This window comes from Rhinolophus sinicus, linkage group LG09 (genome assembly GCF_036562045.2).
Source record: "Rhinolophus sinicus isolate RSC01 linkage group LG09, ASM3656204v1, whole genome shotgun sequence".
Classification (NCBI taxonomy): domain Eukaryota; kingdom Metazoa; phylum Chordata; class Mammalia; order Chiroptera; family Rhinolophidae; genus Rhinolophus; species Rhinolophus sinicus.
The window spans coordinates 94,645,953-94,669,416 of NC_133758.1; the positions used below are offsets into that span (position 1 = coordinate 94,645,953).

Below are 23,464 nucleotides of genomic sequence, written 5' to 3' on the forward strand. Positions count from 1 at the left end.
AAAAAATTAAATTCTTGGATATGAAATGACTCCTTGCCTTTTAGAAGAGGACTAAAACTTGGGATTGACCAAAGTAAGTTCAGTTTTATGAAGCTTTCCAGTCTTCTTTTAAATTTATTCAGAAAAATCAGAGACCTTTTTAAATGAGTCAAAATTATATTTCATAAACCAAGGAACACAGCCAATTTTAAAACAGTAGAAAAGCAGGAGAAAAACATGGCCTCTTCTTTAGGGATCAGGAATAATGTGAAGACAATGGTGAGATATCCGAACCAGAGTTCCCTGCTATTTTGCTATTTCCTTTTTTTTTTTTTTAAGTGGGAAAATAATTAGAACACAAGTCAATATCACATGGTAGAGGAATATTTCAGAATTAAGAATAATTCTGAATCTTATATATTAGCTTCACTTTAGTGTGATTTACTAATTAAATGGAGATAATAGTTCAAGTTTTCTAAATTCTCATTCCTTGAAGGATTAGCTCACCCATCATTATTTCTGTTTGATCTTTCACTCCTTGAAGAAAAGATTATGGGAAGGCTATTATTTTCCATTTTATTATTTTCCATTTATCTATTCCTTTCTGGTTCAGGCAATTTAATTTGACATGCACAAAAGTGAATATTTTTTTCATAGATATAAACACTGATACACTTTTATAACCTAAGCATCATATTCTAACAATTATGAGACACAGAAGACAAACATTCTACCATATACAATAGGGAGAGAAGCACAAAAGAGATATTTAGGTAAGTGGTTCTGACAACTCTGGAGGTAATTGTGCTCTTCATGCTACCAGTAGCTGACCAACCAGTCCGGAATTTCTTTCTTTAATTAATGTGGCAATAATAGTGGCACCTTGCCTTAAACTGTCCTGTAGCTTCTGCTCATCCTGAAAAGAAAGGATAAAACAATAATTACTTCTGAAAGAAAAGATGTCACACATTAAATTTTGTAGTTATTTTTCTTTTTCAAATTTATTTATTTATTTTGAAGTAACCCTCCCGCACCACCTCCCCCCCGCAGCTTTATAGAGCTATAATTCACACATAATACTGTGCAAGTTTAAAGTGTAGAACACAGTGATGTGATGTATGATAGACATATGTATTGTGAAATGATTAAGACAATAGTTATAACCTATCACTTCATAGAGTTACTGTTTGGTGAGGGAGGGTGTGAGAACATTTAAGATCTATTCTCTTAGCCACTTTCGAAGTATACAAAATTGTTAACCAATATCACCATGCTATACATTAAATTCCCAGAACTTATTCACCTTACAACTGGAAGATTGTACCCTTTGACCAACATCTTCTCATTTCCTCCACTCCTCTGCACTTAACAATGATCATTCTACTCTGTTTCTATGAGATCTAGGGACCACTTTTCAACGTCCACTGCTCTCTGGACTCAGCATTCTACAGAACTCAGGCCATAACCATAGGCATGGACTTGCTCCCCCAAATAAAGGAGAAATGCTCCTGGAAACACTTTTCATTGAAGACAAAAGAAATATCTGCTGTAGTTACTAAGAAAAACACGGACACAATTTCAAATGCTAAGAGTATGAATCAAAAGATTATTTTCTTTCAATCCAATATCTGACCAACTTTCATTCTTCACTGAAGTGGGAATATTTCATCAATGATGCAAGCCTTTTCTTCATCTTGTGTCTGAGTGTGCTCCAACAACAGACTTTGTTATAAACTGTGAGCACTGGTGTGTGTGGGGGCGGGGGGCCGTAGGGAGAACCTGCTTGTTTATGAAGCAGAGAGCCGGCAAATTTGTGAAATGAATTATCTCACAAGTTGCTAAGATGTGGTTTAGCCTTTGAAAGCATATTGCCTATTAAAATATGTTTATGAGGCTTCTTGAAGCTATGAGGGGATGATAATATGAAGGGAAAATGGAAACAGAGCTAATGTCTCTAAGGTCTCTGTGTTATGAATTGTGCTATGTTCAAAAAGAAAGATCCGATAACCAACCTCTAAACTTGGCAGCATCCTTAATGCCTTATCCCAGTGTTAATATATCACTAGGACCTACAACTTCTACCTCCTTCATGTTTTCTGAATCCATACACTCCTCTCGAACTGCTGCTGCTAGCACACGACCTCCCTCCTGAATTACTGGAACAATCTCATAAACAGTCTCTCTAAAGTCTTATATACTGTTCTACCCTATTTTCTACACAGCAGTCAAATACTTTTTTAAAAAATACAGATCTGAGCACGTCACAATCCCGCCTAAAATCTTCTGAAGGCTCTCTTTAAACTTCAGGATCAAGTCTGAACTCTCTACCTGGTAATGAAAAGAGTCTCTTATCCTTCCAGCCTCTCCCTTAAAACCACTCAAATCTCCAGGCCACACGGAACTATTTAAGATCGCCCAAGCCAGCCATTTTCTTAAGCTTTCATCCCTTTGCACGAGCTAATCCCTTTGCCAGAAAAGCTGTCCCACTCCTTTCTCAGCTTAGCTGACCACAGTTACTCTTTGTGGTTCCAACCCAGATATCAGTGACTTCTGAAAGCTACGTTGGCTTCTATCCTCCACTCAGTTTGGGTGAGGTGAATGTGTTTCCACAGCTGTGTGAGAATTCCTCTAGCACTCTGACTTCTAATAGTCTTTATAGTTGACCACTTATTCCACCAGATGATGCTTCTTGATGTAAAGAATTTTTCATTTTATCTTTGAATATGAAACACTTAGCTCAATGCCTAACACATGGTTAGCACTCCATAAATTCTAACAAATTCAAAGCAAAGGAGGCTCTATGATCAAGATATCATCACCCTTTCAGTTTAACCCATTTGTTAACAATGACCACTATTTCCTTACTTTGTGTACTCCTATTTGCATATTTAGCCAGAAGCCTTGGCAATAGTACAAAGAAGAACATTCTCTAAGCCTTACCACTGTCACCACACTTCCACCAGCCCAGGCCCTGGGCTCTTCATCTATGAGGATGGTGATGAGAGACCACCTCTGTTAAGCTCCTCTTTTCCATCCATTTCTCTTATTTAGTTCTAAGGGATGAAGCTGGGGAAGACGCACAAGAAGCTGATGGTGGCTACTTGGCTTCTTGCATGTGGGTTTTAAATGACATTTCAATATTGGATTTCAAATGTTTCCAGAATATCACAAGACTTAAATCACATAAAAGCAAATAATTCTAAAGCCAAATATATTTGGGTTTAAAATGTGATTCGCTTACATGGGAGTAGATATCATCCATGCCACATCATAAACAAAAAAATACGTATGCTAAAATTGAACAAAATACAAAACTGCTATGGATACATATTTGTCACTCTTAATGATGAATTAATTACAATGTTGCAGGGTTAATACACATGAACTCACAAGTCTCATTTGTTAAATTAAGACATACAACAGATGATGATAATTAAAGTTTTCCCTTCAAAAATAAACCGAAAAAGGCTATCTGTAGTCCCTCTTTAAAACCAGTTTATACTTGTCAAAATGAAAGCAGCCCAGTAACAAATGAAGATATGAAAGATAGGGGAAAAAAATCTGTTTAAGATTCTGGGGCTAGAAAAATCACATTTCTGTATCTTAGAATAAATCTTCTATGCTTATTTTGATAGCTCCATAATTCGGATATCTACAGTTAATAAAGAATTTAAGTACGAATCTTTTTAATGATTCATTTACTTCTGTAATTTTTTTGTAGGCATCATTTGGAAAGATTATAATTCAGTGGGAAGAACCTATGTTATTGCTTTCCCTTCTGCCTCAGCTCTATTGATCATTTTGTCATTGAAAAATATGAAAATTTAACAATTTATTACACAAAATGGTAAGACACACACATACTCAAAAAATTCTGGTATGTACAGAGATCAGCTGGTCAAATAATTTATGGATTTCAAACTCATCTCACAATTCCCTATCTCTATAAAAGTATTGATAACACACATTTTAAAAAATGCAAACTCAAATAGATCTTTAAAACGCATTTCTTGATGCCCGTGGATATGCAAAACAGTGTTTTTAATCCTTGAGGAGACTGGGGAACAAAAGGGCACTATATGTGGTCACTCTATCACCATTTACACATATATATGTATATATACATACATTCCGTTGTGTATTTCGAACATTATGCAATGTTTAATGTTAACATTAAGTAAGCAAGGTCAACATGAACACTGAAAAATTCTGTTAATAATATGCACCCTTGACATGATGTGATGCAAATGGCATTTATCTTTGTGGTCTTCCTCTCCAAACCCATAACTCCAATGTAATGAGAAAAACATCAGATGAACTCCAATAGAGGGGACTTCTACCATATACCTGATCATTACTCTTCAAAACTGTAAAGTTCATCAAAAACCAGGGAAGTCTGAGAAACTGTCACAGCCAAAAGGAGACTCGGGAGACATGACATCACTAAAAGTCATGTGGTAACTTGGAATAAAAAAATAATACACTAGGAGAGGGGGTTATCACTTTGTCAGGGGTGTAAATGTCTAACTATTACATTTCTTTGTACACCTGAAACTAATTTTAAAAAAATGTGAACATCTAACTAGGCTATGTCAAATAAATTTAGATATAAAGAGGGTGAATGAAAGGTACAAAGAGGTATGAAAAAGGCAAAATTATGCAAAATCTAATAAAGTGAAAAACTCATCTTGGGCATGTAAAATAAATGTCATGAACTAAACAAATGGCTTTTTAAAAAATAATACCTTAGGTAGAACACTAAGGCAATCTGAATAAACTATGGACTTTAGTTAGTAGGGGAAACTGGGTGCAGGGCTTATGGGAACTCTGTACGATCATCTCAATTTTTCTATAAACCTAAAAAACAAAGTCTGTTATTTTTCAAAAAATGTAAGTATGTATACAACTGCAGAGTCCATAATGGACAAGAAATATGTTGGGAACAAGAAATCATAACTAATTTTCATCATGGCATATCAATATGATAGCTAGATCTTACAGTAGGCATTGAAAGAAAGTGGGTACCCAACTTCCACAATAAAAAATAAAAGAAAAAACTACCAAAGTTAAATTTATCAGCAGTTTATTAATTATCTGTAACTCTAGCAATTTCCAGGTTTAGATGTTTTTTTAGCAAAAAAAAAAATAAGGTACCTTGATTTCTACACACTAGCCATAAAGAGCATAAACTATAAACCTGGTACACCAATGTTTATACACCCACACATAAAAATCATACATTTGTTGAATTTAAAGAAAAACAGGTAGATATTTAATGATATATGATGTGTGGAAGTCTGCATTATTGTCATAATTGTAATTGCCTGTTTTTATCATCCTGTTCACTTCATAACAATGTCAAACTTTATAGAAAAATGTTAAAAATTATAAAACAATAAAAACATAACTTCTAGCTGAAAAATTACCACACGTACACTTTTCCTTGAGTACAACTGGATTGCATAATAGAAACCAGTCAGAAGGGAAAAACAATACATTAGTCATATATCTTTAAATACAGAGAGGGAAAATATCAAAATACTAACAAGAATAATTTTGGGTGATGAATTTATGGTTATTTTTGTTTCCTCTGTGTTTTGCTATATTTTGAAAAGTTCCACAATGAACAAAATGTATTCTTCTAACAAGAACAATAAGTTATTTTAAAATTTAGTTTCAGGACTGTTTAAATTCAGGAAACTAAATATAATTTGTTTTCATATAAAATCAACAATAAAGAACACTGTCCAAATTACCAGGGAATATTATCTCCTTAAAAATCTTCAAAAAACTGTACAAAATAAAACACTTTTGTTTGAATATTCTAATCTTCAATGAAAAGTTCAAGAAAGAATCAAATTAATAATTCACAAGGTCTTAGCTACCTGCTGACTTAGAGTTTAAGAAAAACATCATGGAAGTCCAGCTACAAGTGACAACAAAAAATATGTATGTACTTAATTTTATTCAGTATGTTAACAATTGCTCATTGAGAGCTTGACATTTCTAACAGCTGAATTTTTAAAAACATTAGGAAGAATATCAGACAAATTATCAATATAAAATAGCTATTTTTAATTTTCTGTATCTTCAAAGTGAATTACTTAGGATTAGAATTCATCATGGGTTTTAGCTAGAAAATTATCATAGTGAGCTATTTCTCTATTCCTTGTAATTTCAAGATCAGGATAAAATATACTATGGTTAGATGAAATATGCACATAAGTTCTTATTACCATTATCTTTTAAACATATAAGGTAATTCTAAATTTACTCACTAGTAATTAAGTCTTATCAATGGAATCCTGGACTTTAGTTTTCTAGTATATGCGTGTGTTTTTCTTGGTTGATAGGTAGGTTTCCTTTTGAGGGTTTTTATATATATACAGGTGGTACCAAAAAGATGTACACATTTTAAGAAAGGAAAAAACTTTATTAAAATTGTAATACTCAATATATATCGATAACAAAAGATGAATACAAGTCGTGTGTGTGCGTGTGTGTGTGTGTGTGTGTGTGTGTGTGTGTACCGGAGGTGCCAAAAAAATGTATACAAGTGGACACTTTGGTCAATGTTGCTCAAGCAGTAGTTCGCCGTAATCAGAAGTGTCTGGACGCTGATGGTAACCACTTTGAGCACCTCTTGTAATAGCAGAAGTCAAACGTGACTTTTAGTCATCTTTTGTTAATGGTATATATTGAGTATCACAATTTTAATACAGTTTTCCTTTCTTAAAATGTAAGTACAATTTTTGGCTCTCTCTCTCTCTCTCTCTCTCTCTATATATATATATATATATATATATATATATATATAGAGAGAGAGAGAGAGAGATAGATATATAGATACACACACATACACACACATATATACAGTCTTCAATAGCAGAGTGAAGTCTTGATGCAGAATTCTCATGGGACTTCTAAGCCTTTGGCAAGATTTGGGAAATCAGGGAAAGTAGGAATTTTTTTATTTTCACAGAAGATTAAGAATGACAGCAGCACCTTCATAATTCATAGCAGCTCTTGTTTTCCCTCCTCCCCAACATCTGCTTCCCAATTTGAACAAGTAAAGCCTACAATTCTCAAAGTAAATTACTAAGAAGTTGCACCTTTTAAGTGTGTACAAATGAATGGTCAGTTTTCTATATTGCCTATATCTTCAAAATTCCCTACTTACTAACTAATTTGTCTCAAAGGACAAATTTTGACAAAACTATTACCAGTGTACATGAACTTGCAGAACTTTTTAAAAGATATATTTTAAAACATTAAATCCTATCATTGTATTACACAGCTCTCAGTACTTGCACTAAGCGGTGTAAACAAATTTATGGTATGCTATTAGAATCAAATTTACATGGATTTTGCAGAACAGTCTCAAAGAATAGCAGGAAAAGCTATAACATCATGATTGTCCAAATCTTTATAGACAACCTGAAAGGAAATCTTTTAGAGATATTCATCCTCCATATACATCATTCCTAAAAAACACAATGTACTCTGTTAAAAGGAAAGCTATAAAGTTAAAACATATGTATATATATTTAGGCTTTAGATATCTCAGGAGATTACACAGCTCTTCTTGAAGGGTAAACATTACGATGTCTCAGCAAATCCCATACCTAAATCTTAATTCAATTTCCATGAGTTACAAAGCTGTCCTGAAACTCAGATGCTTATGTTTTGATATAAATATTCCTCCTCCATCCATCCTTGTTTTGATGAACTCATGCAAAAATTCTCTAAGTAAATGCCACAAAATTTCAAAGACTCTAAACAAATAAAAGTGTACTATCTATAGCTATCTATCTACTCATTCTATCTATCTATACATATCACTATATCTATTTATCCATAAAACATACAATTACAAAAATCCTTAGTTGTAGACTTTATAAACCTTTTAACTATTGTGTTACATTCATAAGATAATATCAAATAAAAAAGTGAAGAAAAAAAAATATACATTTTGCTGATATGGAAAAAAAAAAATCTAAAGGTAACACACTGTCCCCTAGTGGAGATAAAAAATAAATGTTTGGTGTTTGTACATTTCCAAAACTACAGGAAAAAGCATTCACCTATTAATAGATTTTGAGAAAAACAAAACAATCATCTCCAAATGAATGTTCCTCTTTCTCATTTGAGTGAAACAACTGTCTCCCAAAACCTAAATATTAAAATACTCATGAAAATGCACTTGGATTTACCTATTAACATAATCATCACACAGCAGTTTTCAACTCCTGTATTCTCTGTGCCTAGTATGACGCCTTGCATATACTGCAGGAGTTCCATAAGTATTTGTGGAATGAGGTAAATAAGAAAAAAGAACTGGTCAGTAAAACTCTGGGGGGCAGCACTGCTACTTTGCTAAGTAGGAAAGACCTAAAAATGCAGTGCTCAGAGCCTAAGTGCAGTGGGGTAAAACAGGGGCAGCCAAAATCACCAGACGTCTGGCCTGAGAAACAAGCAGTTCATTATTGTGTCAATTATTTCTAGATCTGGGACTTGTCACACTGTCATACTTTATTTTCATTCAACATCATTCATAATATAAATTCCACAACTTAATAAAGTGAAAAAGCGGTCTCATACACAATGTCCCTTTTAATTAGCAAAACTGTTTTGATCCTACACAACTCACCCAACAGTTACCAAGTCCTGCTAGTTTCCTATTGTGACATCCCTCATTAGACATACTCCAACCACTCGCAATCCACATGCACACCATCCTGTATGTACCACAAACTTCAGCACAAATTTCATCTTAGCATTCAAGGCCATTCACAAACAACCTAATCAACTCTCTAACCACAGTTCTCACACCTTTACTATACAGAATCCACTTTTGTGGCACACTGGTACAATCATTATTATTCCTTTTCCGTTCTAATGGTTTCCCAATAATTGTCTTTATACTTCACATCGATTTTCAAAGACCTGGCTGGGATGATTTCCTCCTATGAAATCATCTCTTTCTACTGAACATCAGTAATTTACATTACCACAGTTCTCACAATCTCTAACTAACAACATTTTTAGGTTTACATATGTATTGGTCTTATTTTCTTAGCCAAATTGTAGATAGTAAACGACAACTCTCCCGCATTAAATTCTAACCTCAAATAAAGTACTATACCCATAGTAGGTATTCATTAAATATTTACTCACTGCATTAATTTGCTAATTAATTCTATAAAGATCTGCCTTTATATATAAATATTAAGACATGTTTGAAACATCAAAGTTTTTAGATAAAGGGTACATCATTGTGGAAATAATCCCCTAAAAATAAAAATAAGATTAAAAATCTTGTATCTGTACTTGGAAACTAAAACAATGTCAAAAGCTAGAATTCTGTGCTATATGATTCCACCTTCTATGAAAGAATGCCTGGTCTGGGAGTTAAGTGTAAGGGACATTGATAAAATTACACTAATATACCCAAGTTAGGGGGATAAAGGCACATGATGAGGTGGCATTCTCTTAGAGGAGGTGGCTGCGTAAGCAGAAAAGCTACATATTAGGTGTTGGAGGACAATGGGTACTGTTTCTAGAATGCATGAGAAATGACAAGCGAAACAGAAAGATCATTCAGAAGAGTTTCTTCTTGAGTAGATGGCACAGGTGTTAGTAGAAAAACTTTTGATATTTTTCCTGAAGCAGAAATACTGGTTAATTTTCCCCATAAAATATAGTTTCAAATGTTTAATTACAAACTTAATGCAAGGAAAGAATTAAAATGGGTAATTCAAACATACCTTCTTGGTAGCAACACACATGCACGAAGAGAGAGAGAAAGAGAGAAAGGAAATTACTGTTAGAATGGTTTTGAGCAGTTAAAAAAGAAAAAGATTACTGGTTAATGACCATTAGACTCTTAAATATTAGTTACATGGGTGAGTAGTTAGTATCCAAAGTCTTAATCTCAGAGTTTCACAGAAAAGTATTTATCATTGAATTAAAAATTCTAATTCCTTCCAAGAAGAAAGCTTTGAATCACAACCTACAAAAAAAGAGTTCTATCCTGACCAGACCAGTGCTAATTTTTATTAGTTTTAACTAGCAAAAAACTAGTCAGGCAAAGCTTTCTCCCAGAATTGAGAACAGAAACAGTTCTTTTTCCTGGAGAAGGCCACAGATAGTAGATTGCCTACAATACTTATTAGAAGGTAGAAACAAAACAGCCAATATGGGAAGCTATTTTCAAGGTGGGAAAAACTTTCAGAATCATCAGAATTAAATATCTTCTCTGAACTGACACTATGAAGTAAAGACAACATATTAGGTATTTTCTTATTTTCAATTTCAGGAAGATTTAAGAAGATGATTCAACCGTAGAAGTGTACACAAAGTAGGAATAATTTTGTGACCAAATATTTCATGTATATGTTAAATAAATGTATTTTGAATTAAAAGCCTCATTGGGAGTGGTATAAAATCTGGGTTTTTTTTTGGTATATAAATCTGAATTAGATAAGTAGAAGAGAGACTTGAAAATGTCTAGAAGACAGAAGAATAAAGAAGTGGAAATAATAAGAGAAGGATCAAGGCTTTAATTAAAGAACTAAATTATACAAGGGAAATCTGGGGAGGAAACACAATAGATATTGCAGAAGACATTATAAAATGTAGAAGAAAATTCCCTGATTTAAATAAAGATCCAAGTCTGCAGATAGACAGGTATAATTTGTGCCTTGCAAAAATCACTGAAAGCACTTTCAAAAGAAGTCATATTCAGATGACACATTCAAATTTAAAGATAGCACACAACACTGATTTTTTTATTTTAATTAGATAAGACTGGCTGATGTGTTACTTTTTTGAATGCTAAATACCGCCAGAAAATGGGATTTAAGAAACAAATTTTTACTCAAGAATCCAGGCCAACTGTCAAAAGAACAAAAAAGAAAACATTGTGAAATATTCAAGGACTCTGAAAACATACCCATGAGTGCAGCCTTCCTTAAAAAAAAAAAAGAAAAGAGAAAAGAAAAAAGAGTATTTAAAAACTTAACTGATCCAACAATGGAATAAGTGAGAGAAAATAAAAACGGGGACTCCTTTCAGTAACTTAACTTCAGGTACATACCTAATACTAGACTATAAGCTATACATTAAGATGTAAATCATCAGATAAAAGGTCCCCTCCCCCTCTTTATGGAATATGTAGTCAGGCAAGACAGATAAACACATAAATATATAAATGAATTCATAATTACAAAAAGTAAACAACAAACCAACTTAGTATCAAAAATAAATCTAGCATTAGAATTTTCACGCACAAAACATTTTTTAAACTATATACAAATATCTAAATAAACATAGAATCACAAAAATGAGCAAGTAAGACTAGACTATAAAAATATTTACATACTTAGGGCCTGTCCAGTGGCTCAGGCAATTGGAGCTCCATGCTCCTAGTGCTGCCGAGGATTACCAGTTCAATTCCCACATGGGCCAGTGCCAGATGGCTCAGTTGGTTGGAACGCAGGCTTTCAACCACAGGGTTGCTGGTTTGACTCCCTGACTCCAGCAAGGAACGGTGGGCTCTGCCCCCTGCAACTAACAACAGCGACTAGACCTGGAGCTGAGCTGTGCCCTCCACAAATAAGATTGAAGGGACAACAACTGGACTTGGAAAGAAATCCTGGAAGTGCACACTGTTCCCCAATAAAGTCCTGTTCACCTTCCCCAAATAAAAATAAACAAATAAATATTTACATATTTAAAAATTAAAAATAAAACTTTCACAAATGAAAAACATTGCTGAATTTAATCAAAAAAAAGCTCAAAGTATGGGTCAAACAAGAGATTAGACAAAACTGAAAAGAGAATTACTGAAACTGAAGACGGAGTTGAAGAAATTACTGAGACGTCAAATCAGAGAGAACAATAGAAAATGTAAATGTAGGATGAGATTTGGCAGACATGATAAAATTTCTAATGTATATTTAATCAGAATCCCAGAAAAGAAAACGAATAAGAATAGGAATATGGAGAAATAATAGAGAAGTTATTGCTAAAAAATTTCCAGAATTTATCAAATACATGAATTGATTCATAAAGAAAACCCAATGAGTTCAAAGGTGGAAGAAATAAAATAAAAACTCAACAAATAGGGGCGGCGGGATGGATCAGTTGGTTAGAGTGCGAGCTCTGAACAACAAGGTTGCCGGTTCGATTCCCACATGGGCCAGTGAGTTTGACCTCCATAACTAGATAGAAGACAACGAGCTGCCACTGAGCTTCCGGAGTGGCAGTCTAATGGCTCAGTTGGTTAGAGCATGAGCTCTCAACAACAAGGTTAACAGTTCAATTCCTGCATGGGATGGTGGGCTGTGCCCCCTGCAACTAAAGATTGAAAATGGTGACTGGACTTGGAGCTTAGCTGCGGCCTCCACAACTAGATTAAAGGACAACTACTTGGAGCTGATGGGCCCTGGAGAAACACACTGTCCCCCAATATTCCCCAATAAAAATTTAAAAAAAAACCTCAATAAATAGACATAGCGTAGGAAAACCAAAACACTAAATATAAAGAGACAATCTTAGTGGAGTTAGAGAGAATAAACCAACAGAGGACTAACAAACTTACAATAGTCTTTCTCACAGCAACAATGATAATAAGAACACAATGACATATTTGTGAAGTGTTAAACACAAAATACAAAAACTAATGCCCTACAAAACAGCAACAAAAACCTATCAACCTAGAATGCTTATACTCTTCAACAAATACTCTGGCACTAAAGAATGTACCTCAAGTGCACAAGGAAAGTAATTTTTGAAGAAAGCTCTAATATGGCAGGAAGGTATGGTAAATAAAGAAAAAAGCATTAAAATAAGTACATCTGAGTAAACCTAAAAAAAATTACATCTCCAAAAATAATAAAAGTAACATTTAAATACAGAGGGTGTTTAATAGAACAAAATAAAAGTACTTGACAAGAACAGTAGCATAAAAGGTGAAAAATGAATAATCAAACAAAATATTCTAAAATACATGAAACTGTTGGGAGTTTAATTAAAATACCAACTTCAGATTTCCACATAAATATGCAAAGTCAGATTTCAAAAGACATACTAAATATCTAACAATAGAATGTGAAACTTCCAAATCAGTAGAGGGAAAATGGATTCAAAAAAACCAAATGGGGTTTTCAGGAGGCTAAAGCCAATGGAGGCTCCCTTAATACTTTCTCCAAAAGCTTTACTAAACAAGAAGAGCAAACAAAACTACACACACACACACACACACACACACACAAACACCTTCAGTATAATTTGAAGACAGAGAATTTCCAAACTTCAAAATAACTGTAAGTTAAAGGGAAAAAAACAAAACAAAACAAAAAATAGGAAAACTGTCAAATTTCAATGAGCAATTTTTCATACTCTGCCCTGTCACAAGCCTTTATGGCAACTAAAGGCAGTCTGAGAAAAACTTGGAAATAAGGAAGAGGGGAACTACTGCTGAGTATAAAGTTGATCTAAAACCATCACCAGAGCCTGCATTAAGTGTGAAAATATTAAAAAGTGTGGAGGTATAACAAGAACAGGAAAGGGACTTACAACTATGCTTGATTTGAAGTGGCAGTCTTCTCCTGGGAGAGACAAACACAAAATGGAAGAGAGAAGTAATCCTTGGCAATTGAATGGTAAAGGGAAAAAGAAGCAAAAGGGAAAGTTTTAGAGGCCTGAAATGCAAAGGAGAATTAAAAAGTTGGAGGACACACAGCCCCTTCCTTTACCATTAGAAAAATAACTAAAGAAACTGGATTTTGCTACATTGACAGGAGAGGGCGGCATTGAATTAGGTATCTTGTAAACTAGCCAAATCCACAAAGATGAATAGGAGAGAACTTAGTACATCTATACAGAGAATTACACAAAAGAAAGAAAAGATTCAACCACCTCAATTAATGAACTACCTTCCAATCTTCTCCCCCAACCCCCAAAGAAAGCAGCAACAACAAAAAATAAAGCAGATAACACTCCAAACTGAATAGATTTTTTACATAGTTCTGACTTTCAGAACAATGTTAATCTTTCACACATTCCAAAAAATAAACAGAATGCACCAGGATGTAGGAGTAATCCAAAATGGATTAGTGACAACATCAAATGAACTCAAATTAATTATAAATAAATAACCAAACTGGGAGGGTGGCAGAAAAAAATAACTAACCCAATTAACTTTGAAAAATGGTATTTTGATTCTGTACTTTAAGACAAAGATCTGTATACAATCATTGTACTCTAATTAATCAATTTGTTTTCCCAGAGCTATGGATTAGCAATTCTGAAATACACCTATGTGTATTCCAGGGTTGAACCAGTAAATATACTGCTGATAATGAAAGCCAGATTCCTCATTTTTGGAGAAAGGGGTTATACATAATGAAAAGGAGAGCATAGAAAAATCACATCATGTTGGACTGTATATAGAGATGTCAGTATGAAGTCATGGTTTACTTCAGATAAACTATATATTACACAAAAATAAACACAGACAGATATAGGAATAGGTATATAAAAATACATATATTTCCTGGCAATATCTGCTGAAAGGACTTATAAACACTCCAGGAACAATGAGCACCTTTTGTTCTCAGATCTTGGTTTCTAAATACCATTATCTAATAAAAGAAATTTGGGTTCCTTGAAGAAATTGCTGATTCCAAGCAGGGGAGAAAAAAAATGACAAGATGAGCCTAAAACATCTTTTGTACGGAAAATGAGGTGCTCAAAATCTGACGACATTTTGAAATACAACAGAAGGTATTAGGTTGGTGCAAAAGTAATTGCATTTTAAAAGGTTAAAAATAATTGCAAAAACCGCAATTACTGTTTCACCAACCTAATAACATGAACAGGCTCATAATGATCAAATTTGGAACAAATGGAATAACAAAATAATGAAATTATTCAGCAAAGCCCATAAAAAAAGACTAATACCCATGAGTACATTTAGATAGATAGCTAGATAGCTAAATAAAAGATGATTGATCGATAGATAGATAGATAGATAGATAGATAGATAGATAGACGTGTTTCCCCGAAAATAAGACCTAGCCAGACCATCAGCTCTAATGCGTCTTTTGGGGCAAAAATTAATATAAGACCCAGTATTGTATTGTACTGTATTGTATGATATGATATGATATGATATGATATGATATGATATGATATGATATGATATATTATATTATATTAGACCTGGTCTTATATTAAAATAAGACCTGGTATTATATATTATATTATATTATATTATATTATATTATATTATATTATATTATACCCGGTCTTATATTAAAAGAAGACCGGGACTTATATTAATTTTTGCTCCAAAAGGTGCATTAGAACTGAGGGTCTGGCTAGATCTTATTTTTGGGGAAACACAGTAGATGGATAATACATGATAGACTAGATAGATGATAGAAAGATAGATAGATAGATAGATAGATAGATAGATAGATAGATAGATAGATAGACAGATAGATAAACATGCATACATACATATGTAATAGATAGGAGAGAGAGGGAGAGAGAGAGAGAGAGGGTGGGGGGAGAGAGAGAGACAGAGTGACAGAGAGAGAGGAAAAGCTCTTTTATTGTAGAATTCCAAATAATAAATTTGGAAAGAATGATGGAAATAGAAAATCACCATGTGACAAGCACCACCATATAATTGCTTCCAGCCAGAATCAACAACAAACACTAAAATTAGCATGCAAAACTATGATAATAACTGGTACATTTACATAGTCTCAAGGTATCTCCTCACAAAACACTTATTAATTATAAAGGGAAAAATAATAAAATTTCAGTGAAGAAACCTGGCAGGCATCACCTTAACTAAGTGATCACAATTAACATCAATTGTAGTGAGACACATGGACATCATATAACCCCTGATATAATGCACTGAGAAGAATACAACATTACTTCTGCGGTGTTCTTGCCAAGAATGCATAGCCTGGATTTATTCATGAGAAAACATCAAACAAATTTAAGTTGAGAGACATTATACAATATAACAGGCCAGTATTTATCAAAAGTGCAAAGACGTGAAAGACAGAGACTGATGATGTGTCCCAGATTAAACAAAACTAAAAAGAGATGACAACAAAATGCAACATATGTTCCAGGATTGGATCCTGGACCAGAAAAAGATAATAGTGGGAAAACTGACAAAATGTAATAAGATTTATAGATTAGATAATGTTGTCGCATTAAGGCTTATTTCCTGATTTTGTTACTGTGATGATGTAAGAGGTTCATATTGGAGATTCTGGGTCAAGGATATACAGGATTTCTTTGCATTATTTTTGAAACTTTTATTAAATGTATTGGGGTGATGTTGGTTAATAAAATTATATCGATTTCAAGTTGATTAATAAAATTACATAAAATTATATAATACATCATTTGTATATTGCAAATGTGTGTTCATCACTCAAAGTCAAATCTCCTTCTGTCACCATATATTTGACCCCCTTTACCCTTTCTATCTTGCCCCTTCCCCCCTTTCCCTTTGGTAACCACTATACTGCTGTCTGTGTCTATAGTCTTCATTTGTTTCTTTGTCTTTTTCATTGCTTGCTTTCAGTTTTATACCCCACATTTGAATGAAGTCATACGGTTCTCAATTTTTTTTTTGTCTGACTTATTTTACTTAGCATGATAGTCTCAAGGTCCATCCATGTTGTCACAAATGGCACTATTTCATCTTTTCTTATGGCAGAATAGTATTCTAGTGTATACATGTTGCACGTCTTCTTTATCCAATCATTTATCGGAAGACACTTCAGTTGCTTCCATGTCTTGGCCACTGTGAATAATTCCACAATGAACACAGGGGTACGTATATCTTTTTTTATTATTAAAATTGATTGCGGTGACAATAGTCAGTAAAATCACATAGGTTTCAACTGTACAATTCTGTAATATATCACCTATATATCACAGTGTGTTCACCACCCAAAGTCAGTTCTTCCATCACCATATATTTGATCCCCTTTACTCTCTTCTACTATCCTCCCTCCCTCCTTACCCTCTAGTAACCACTAAACTATTGTCTGTGTCTATGAGTTTCTGTTTCTTTGTTTGTCTCGTTCTATTGTTGCTTTCAGTTTTATATCCCACAAATCAGTGAAGTCATATAGCTCTTGACTTTTCTGTCTGGCTTATTTTGCTTAGCATAATAATCTCAAGATATTCCATTGTGTATATATACCACATCTTCTTTATCCATTCATCTATCGAAGGACACTTTGATTGTTTCCATGTCTTCCACCGTAAATCAAGCTGCAATGAACATCAGCGCACATATACCTTTATGGATGAATATTTTCAGATTGTTTGGGTAGATACCCAGGAGACGGATTGCTGGGTTATATGGTAATTCTATTCTTAATTTTTTGAGGAACCTCCATACTACCTTCCATAGCAGCTGCACTAATCTGCATTCCCACCAACAGTGTATGAGGGTTCCTTTTTCACCACAGCTTCTCCAACACTTGTTATTATTTGTTTTGTTGATGATAGCCATTCTAACTGGGGTGAGGTGATATCTCATTGTGGTTTATATTTGCATTTCTCCAATGATTAGTGATGCTGAATATCTTTTCATATGTCTATTGGCAATCTGTATGCCCTCTTTGGAGAAATGTCTATTCAGGTCCTCTGCCCATACTTTAATTGAATTGTTTGTCTTTTTGTTGTTGAGTTGTATGAGTTCCTTATATATTTTGGATATTAGCCCCTTATCGGAGGCATTGTTTGCAAATAACTTCTCCCATTCTTTGTTTTGTCGATGGTTTCTTTTGCTGTGCAGAAGCTTTTTAGTTTGATATAGTCCCATTCATTTATTTTAACTTTTACTTTCCTTGCCTTTGAGGCAAATTCATAAAATCCTCTTTGAAACCAAGGTCCTTAAGTTTAGTATCTATATTTTCTTCTATGCAGTTTATTGTTTTAGATCTTATGTTTAGGTCTTTGATCCATTTTGAGTTAATTTTGGTACATAGTAACAGACAGCATTCTAGTTTCATTCTTTTGCATGTGGCTTTCCAATTTTTCCAGCACCATTTATTGAAGATAATTTCTTTTCTCCATTGTGTGTTTTTGCCTCCTTTGTTGAAAATGATTTGCCCATGTATATGTGGGTTTATGTTTGGGCTCTCAATTATTTTCCATTGGTCTGTGTGTCTGTTTTCTGCCAGTACTATACTGTTTTGATTATTGTTGCCCTGTAGTACAAGCTGAAGTCTGGGAGTGTGACATTTCCAGCATTGCTCTTTTTTCTTAGGGTTGCTTTGGCTCTTTGGGGTCTTTTGTGGTTCCATACAAATCTGATGATTTTTTGTTCTATTTCTCGAAAAAATGCCAATGGGATTTGATGGTGATTGCACTAAATCTGTATATTGCTTTGAGTAATATGGCCATTTTAACTATGTTGATTCTTCCAATCCATGAACTAAAAATACATTTTCATTTATTTGTGTCATCTTCAATTTCTTTTAATAATGTCTTATAGTTTTCAGTGTATAGGTCCTTCACATCCTTTGTTAAGTTTCTTCCTAGGTATTTTATTTTGTTGCAATTGCAAAATGAATTTTTTTTTCATTTCATTTACTGAAATTTCATTGTCACTGGATTTTGTACATTGATTTTGTATCCTGCAACTTTACTGTATTTGTCTCTTATTTCTAATAGTTTCTGGTGGAATGTTTAGGGTTTTCTATATAAAGAATCATGTTGTTTGCAAAAAGTCACAATTTGACTTCATTCCCAATTTTAATGCCTTTTATTTCTTTCTCTTGTCTGATTGCTCTGGCTACAAATTCCAGTTCTATGTTAAATAAGAGTAGTGAGTGGGCATCCTTGCCTTGTTGCTGATCTTAGAGGAAAATCTTTGTTTTTCACCATTCAGTATGATATTAGCTGAGGATTTATTATATATGGTCTTTATTATGCTAAGGTACTTTTCTTCTATACCCATTTCACTGAGTGTTTTAATCATAAATGGATGTTGTATCTTTGTACTACTTTTGATTTCTCATTTTACACAAAGTCAATCCAATATACATTAAATTACCATTGACCCTAAGTCAATAAGAAAAGAAAAAATATGCATGCAAAATTCAATAAACACTCAGTAGTAGTTTGAAACAAGATTATACCTTACAAAATCAGTAGGAAAAAAAAAAGTAATGAAAATGTAACAAACCCTATAAAGTAAATTCCATTACTTAGAAACTTAAACCAAGAGAGGTTGAATAACTGTCAAGTCACATAGATAATGAGTGAAAAAATTAGACTTGAAACCAAATTCAGAATCTATACAGTCAAAGCATTTAATAATATTAGAGACATCCTTATTTAAGAAAACATGATCCTAAATTACTATTTAGATCCATTATTTTTTTTGCTCACTTTAATACCAAATTAAAAATATAATCCCTCTTGAGATTTTTAAATTACTCAGCATCATAAATTGTTGTGTGGCTTAACCCACATTCACACCTCATGGTATGCATAGCCTGCCTCCACAACTGCAAAAAATAAATTAATTAATAAATAAGAAATAAAAAGAATAATTACCAATTTATATTTTATGACATGAATACAAACTGATGATATAATTAAATCTCTTGGGTCAATAATAATAAAAACTCTAACTTGTAAATTGGAACACTAATTCCAGAGTTTGTAACATCCAGATGAAAGGTAGAAGCACGTGTTTTTCAGTGCCTATTGGTGGAGAAGTGAAAAAAAAAAAAGGAGTTCTGTAAAACAGATGTAAGGGACATAAAGCAAATATTTATTGAGTCAAAATGTCATCTTCTCTTATAGTTTATATCATCATACAAATACAGTGCAAGGTAAGCAGGAAGCCTTGTCAATTTCAGGAAGTGTCATGCCCTAAAATTATAAGTCATAGGGAACAACAAATACCAGAGTCAAGTTGCTGAACTATAGGCAAAAATAAAAATTTAAACCAAAACATACATTGATTTGACTGCCATGGTTGGTTGAGTTTGGCATGATCCCTGGCAGGATCTGTTTTATATTGAGAAATGATGAACGTTTTCTTTCTCTGCCGACATGTTTTCAGTGAGGTGTAGAACATAGGAAAGGCTACGCAACATTTTAATTATTGCTCCAACGTTTTAATAAACTGAAAATGATCTGGGAAGAACACAAATAAGCAGCACATTAGAAATCTCCTGTGGCACCCTGGAAACCTTACAAAGGAAACTCTAACATGTTTTCCATTCACTCAGCCTAAAGCATAATTCTCCAGTTTCCTGGATATACTAATTTCATAAAAAATAATTTAAGTGTTATATAGAACACACACAATCAAAAGGAAAAGAAGGGGTACAAAATCTTTCTTCCTTTTAATTGTTTATTCATTCTGATTGGGATTGGAAGGCCTTTAAAAGACAAATAAATGCCTGATGGCTATAAATAATTAAAATACTAGCAAAGAGGAGTAATAATTACAAGAAAAAAAATGTGTCTGGATTATACATATGTCCAATGAAAAGAATGACAGACATTAGTGAATACTGAACACTAAATCAAAAAAGCAAAAAATGATTGATAATCTTCATTGGGATATGTTAAAAGACATTTAAAAGTAAACCAGTTCAAAGACAGGAAGTTCTTATAAGTAATTATATACATCATTCTTATTAAAAATATAGTCTTCGTATAGAATGAAATAATTATTTCCATAGCTTGAAATATGAATGGAAAGCATGCATTAAGAAGCCTATGCTCAGATTTATTTTGTTTGGGTTTACATACTTTACTTAGAAATAAGTTCTCATCATTATAGGAAAGATGAAAACAAAAACATACTCTCATAGATTACCTATAAAGACTATAAGTTACAATGTCGTTCTTCTGGATATATTTCTGATTTTAAAAATGAGTCTGTTAAGTTTAGGAAAATAAAGGTAGGGGAGTTTTGTCTAATAATTATGGAAAAAGCCTTTGGGTTTGTCTTCATGTTCTCAATAATCAATACTGGAGGAACATCCTAATTTACAATAATTATTTTCATTTTGAAGTAACAATGTTTCATATGTCCCTTGTAGCATGTTATTGTTCTACCTTTAACTAATTAAGTGGTGGATAGAAGAAATAAAGTGGTTGTTGTACAAGGAAAGCAAAATAGATTTGTTTACTCAAATAGGATAAAATTCCTTCTTCTCAATTTGACACATCTTAGACATATGATTTGTAGTGAACAAAAGACAGTACAAAGAATATTCATTATCTCCTATATTAGTTTTGTTGTTTATTACAATAAAAATAGGCTTAATATTCTAAAAAAAGGAGTTATGGGAAGATTATAAATATAATTGATAAATGCTACATTTCAGATCACACCAGACCACCACCCAACCACCTGCACAAATGACACAATCCCAAAGAGCAGACTTTGTAGGCATCCGAGCCACACTAAAGCAAATCCTGTGCCTTCGGGTCAGCCCCTGCATAAAAGCTCCTCCAATGTAGTCATAGCTAATCCTCACAACCGATTGACCCACAGCCTGAGGATCACTTCCTCCCACTGGTGTGCAAACAGCAATCAAGGCTCAACTACAATAGAAAGGCACACACAACCCACAAAAAGGACACCCTTGGACCACTTGGTTCAGGTTGACTGGGGAGATACTATTTGAAGAAATAATGATAGAAAACTTCTCTAACCTGGCAAAGGAACTAGACTTAGAAACCCAGGAAGCACAGAGAATTCCAAACAAAATGAACACAAAAAGGCCCACACCAAGACACATCATAATTAAAATACCAAAGGTTAAAGACAAAGAAAGAATCTTAAAAGTTTACATGGTGACAGATGATTAATAGAATTAGTGGGGTGTTCACATTGTAAGGTATAAAAATGTTAAATCACTATATTGTACACTTAAAACTAATACAATTAATATAATTTATACCAACTATAGTCAATTAAAAATAAAATATAATCTCTTATTTCCACTGTGGGGTAGGGAGAGGAAGCACAAAAGTAAGAGTAGTTCTTGTTTTTGAAACTAAAGCATGATCTTTTAAAACTGTGAGTAAACATAAAACAGAGTTTTTAATTACTTTAAATATAGTAATTATTCAATTTCCTTTCTTCCAGTTATAAAACAGTACCCAAACATAGCCTCCATCATTTACTCTGGGGCCATCTATGTAATGCACAATTCATCTAAAAAATAGCTCATTTCTGTCACGCAACCCAACAGAATAATTTAGAAGCTTGAGAAGAATAAACACAATGAATGAGCTAGAGGGTAATTACCATAAATTTGAAGATAATGTCAGAAAGGTAATAGCCAAGACAGGATAAGCTTTCAAGGAAGGGGTTTTAAGTAATAAAAATTATAATGGTGATCTCTTTGGACCCCCTCCCCCAAATGTTAATGCTAAGTACATATTTAAAGAGGAAATCAATTACTTTGTAATTTTATGAAGTAGGCTATCTAATGAATGATGGCTTAAGAATGTAAGAGAAGAATAAAACTTAATTTTTACAAGGATGTCTTATTTTAATAAATCATTGAGAAGCTGAATCAAGGTGGTAGACTGAGGACACATACCCTCCTCATTTTGGATCCCACATATGTGTATTGGTGGTGATGGTGGGACTAAATGCACTCTGAAAGTATACACATGCCCACACAAATGCGTATATGATGACAATAGAAAGAAAAAGGATAATGCTATGATGTGACTAGGAATTTTAGAGAATATCTGAGAACTAGAAAAAGATGGGATCAGACTGGAAATAAAAACCATAAGCCAAAACATGTGCAAGGTAGGGCTCTACATAACAAAATCCTGAGTTAATTTAAGGTGAGGATGAACAAATTCCAAGAGCAGAAAAATATTCTGGGCCAATCTTCAGGTTAACTATTCATTAACTATATTTGCAAAGGGCAAGTGCCAACTTCCTAACCTTGACCCCAGCCCTCATTGTGCTAAGTTGCAGTAATTGGGAAGCTCCCTGGAACCTTCTTTTTTTTTCCCTTTTATATACTGCCAAAGAACACATCAATTTATGAGATGTGTGACAAATCTCTGTATCCTATTTTAAAAATTAGGTGCAAACTGAACAGTATCTGGAAGATATTCCTAGGAGTTTGGGATTTAAAGATGAGGAGGGTCCCTATGTTCAGAATGGAACATATTTCCTATTTTTGGTTCTTTTAATTCATTTTAGTGACATTTCAAAGAAAAGACATATGTATTTACCTATTCAGCCATTATACTCTACAGATCTTCCCAGGCTAGGATTTTGTCTTCGAATTAGTTTGTTTCTAGTACAACTTTTGATGACTTGGCCATGTTACTCCATTCACAGTTATTAAGTATCCATTGTATATACACACAGTGCTATATAAGGAACTATGAGGTACACAGAGTGTGTTAACAGGTAGTTCCCATT

General features: G+C 33.4%; 1 protein-coding gene across 2 annotated transcripts in view; it reads right to left on the reverse strand.

Moving 5' to 3' along the window:
• Positions 1-301: 301 nt before the first annotated feature.
• The window catches only part of CRPPA (CDP-L-ribitol pyrophosphorylase A), a 215,473-nt gene continuing 192,310 nt past the window's right edge, over positions 302-23,464 (reverse strand). Inside the window, exon 10 of one of the 2 annotated variants that reach the window (XM_019727133.2) lies at positions 302-895. In XM_019727133.2, coding sequence (XP_019582692.2) covers positions 791-895 — 105 coding nt within the window. In that variant the 3' untranslated portion in view covers positions 302-790. The remainder of the gene's footprint in view (positions 896-23,464) is intronic. The other variant, XM_074340804.1, reaches the window with a different exon arrangement.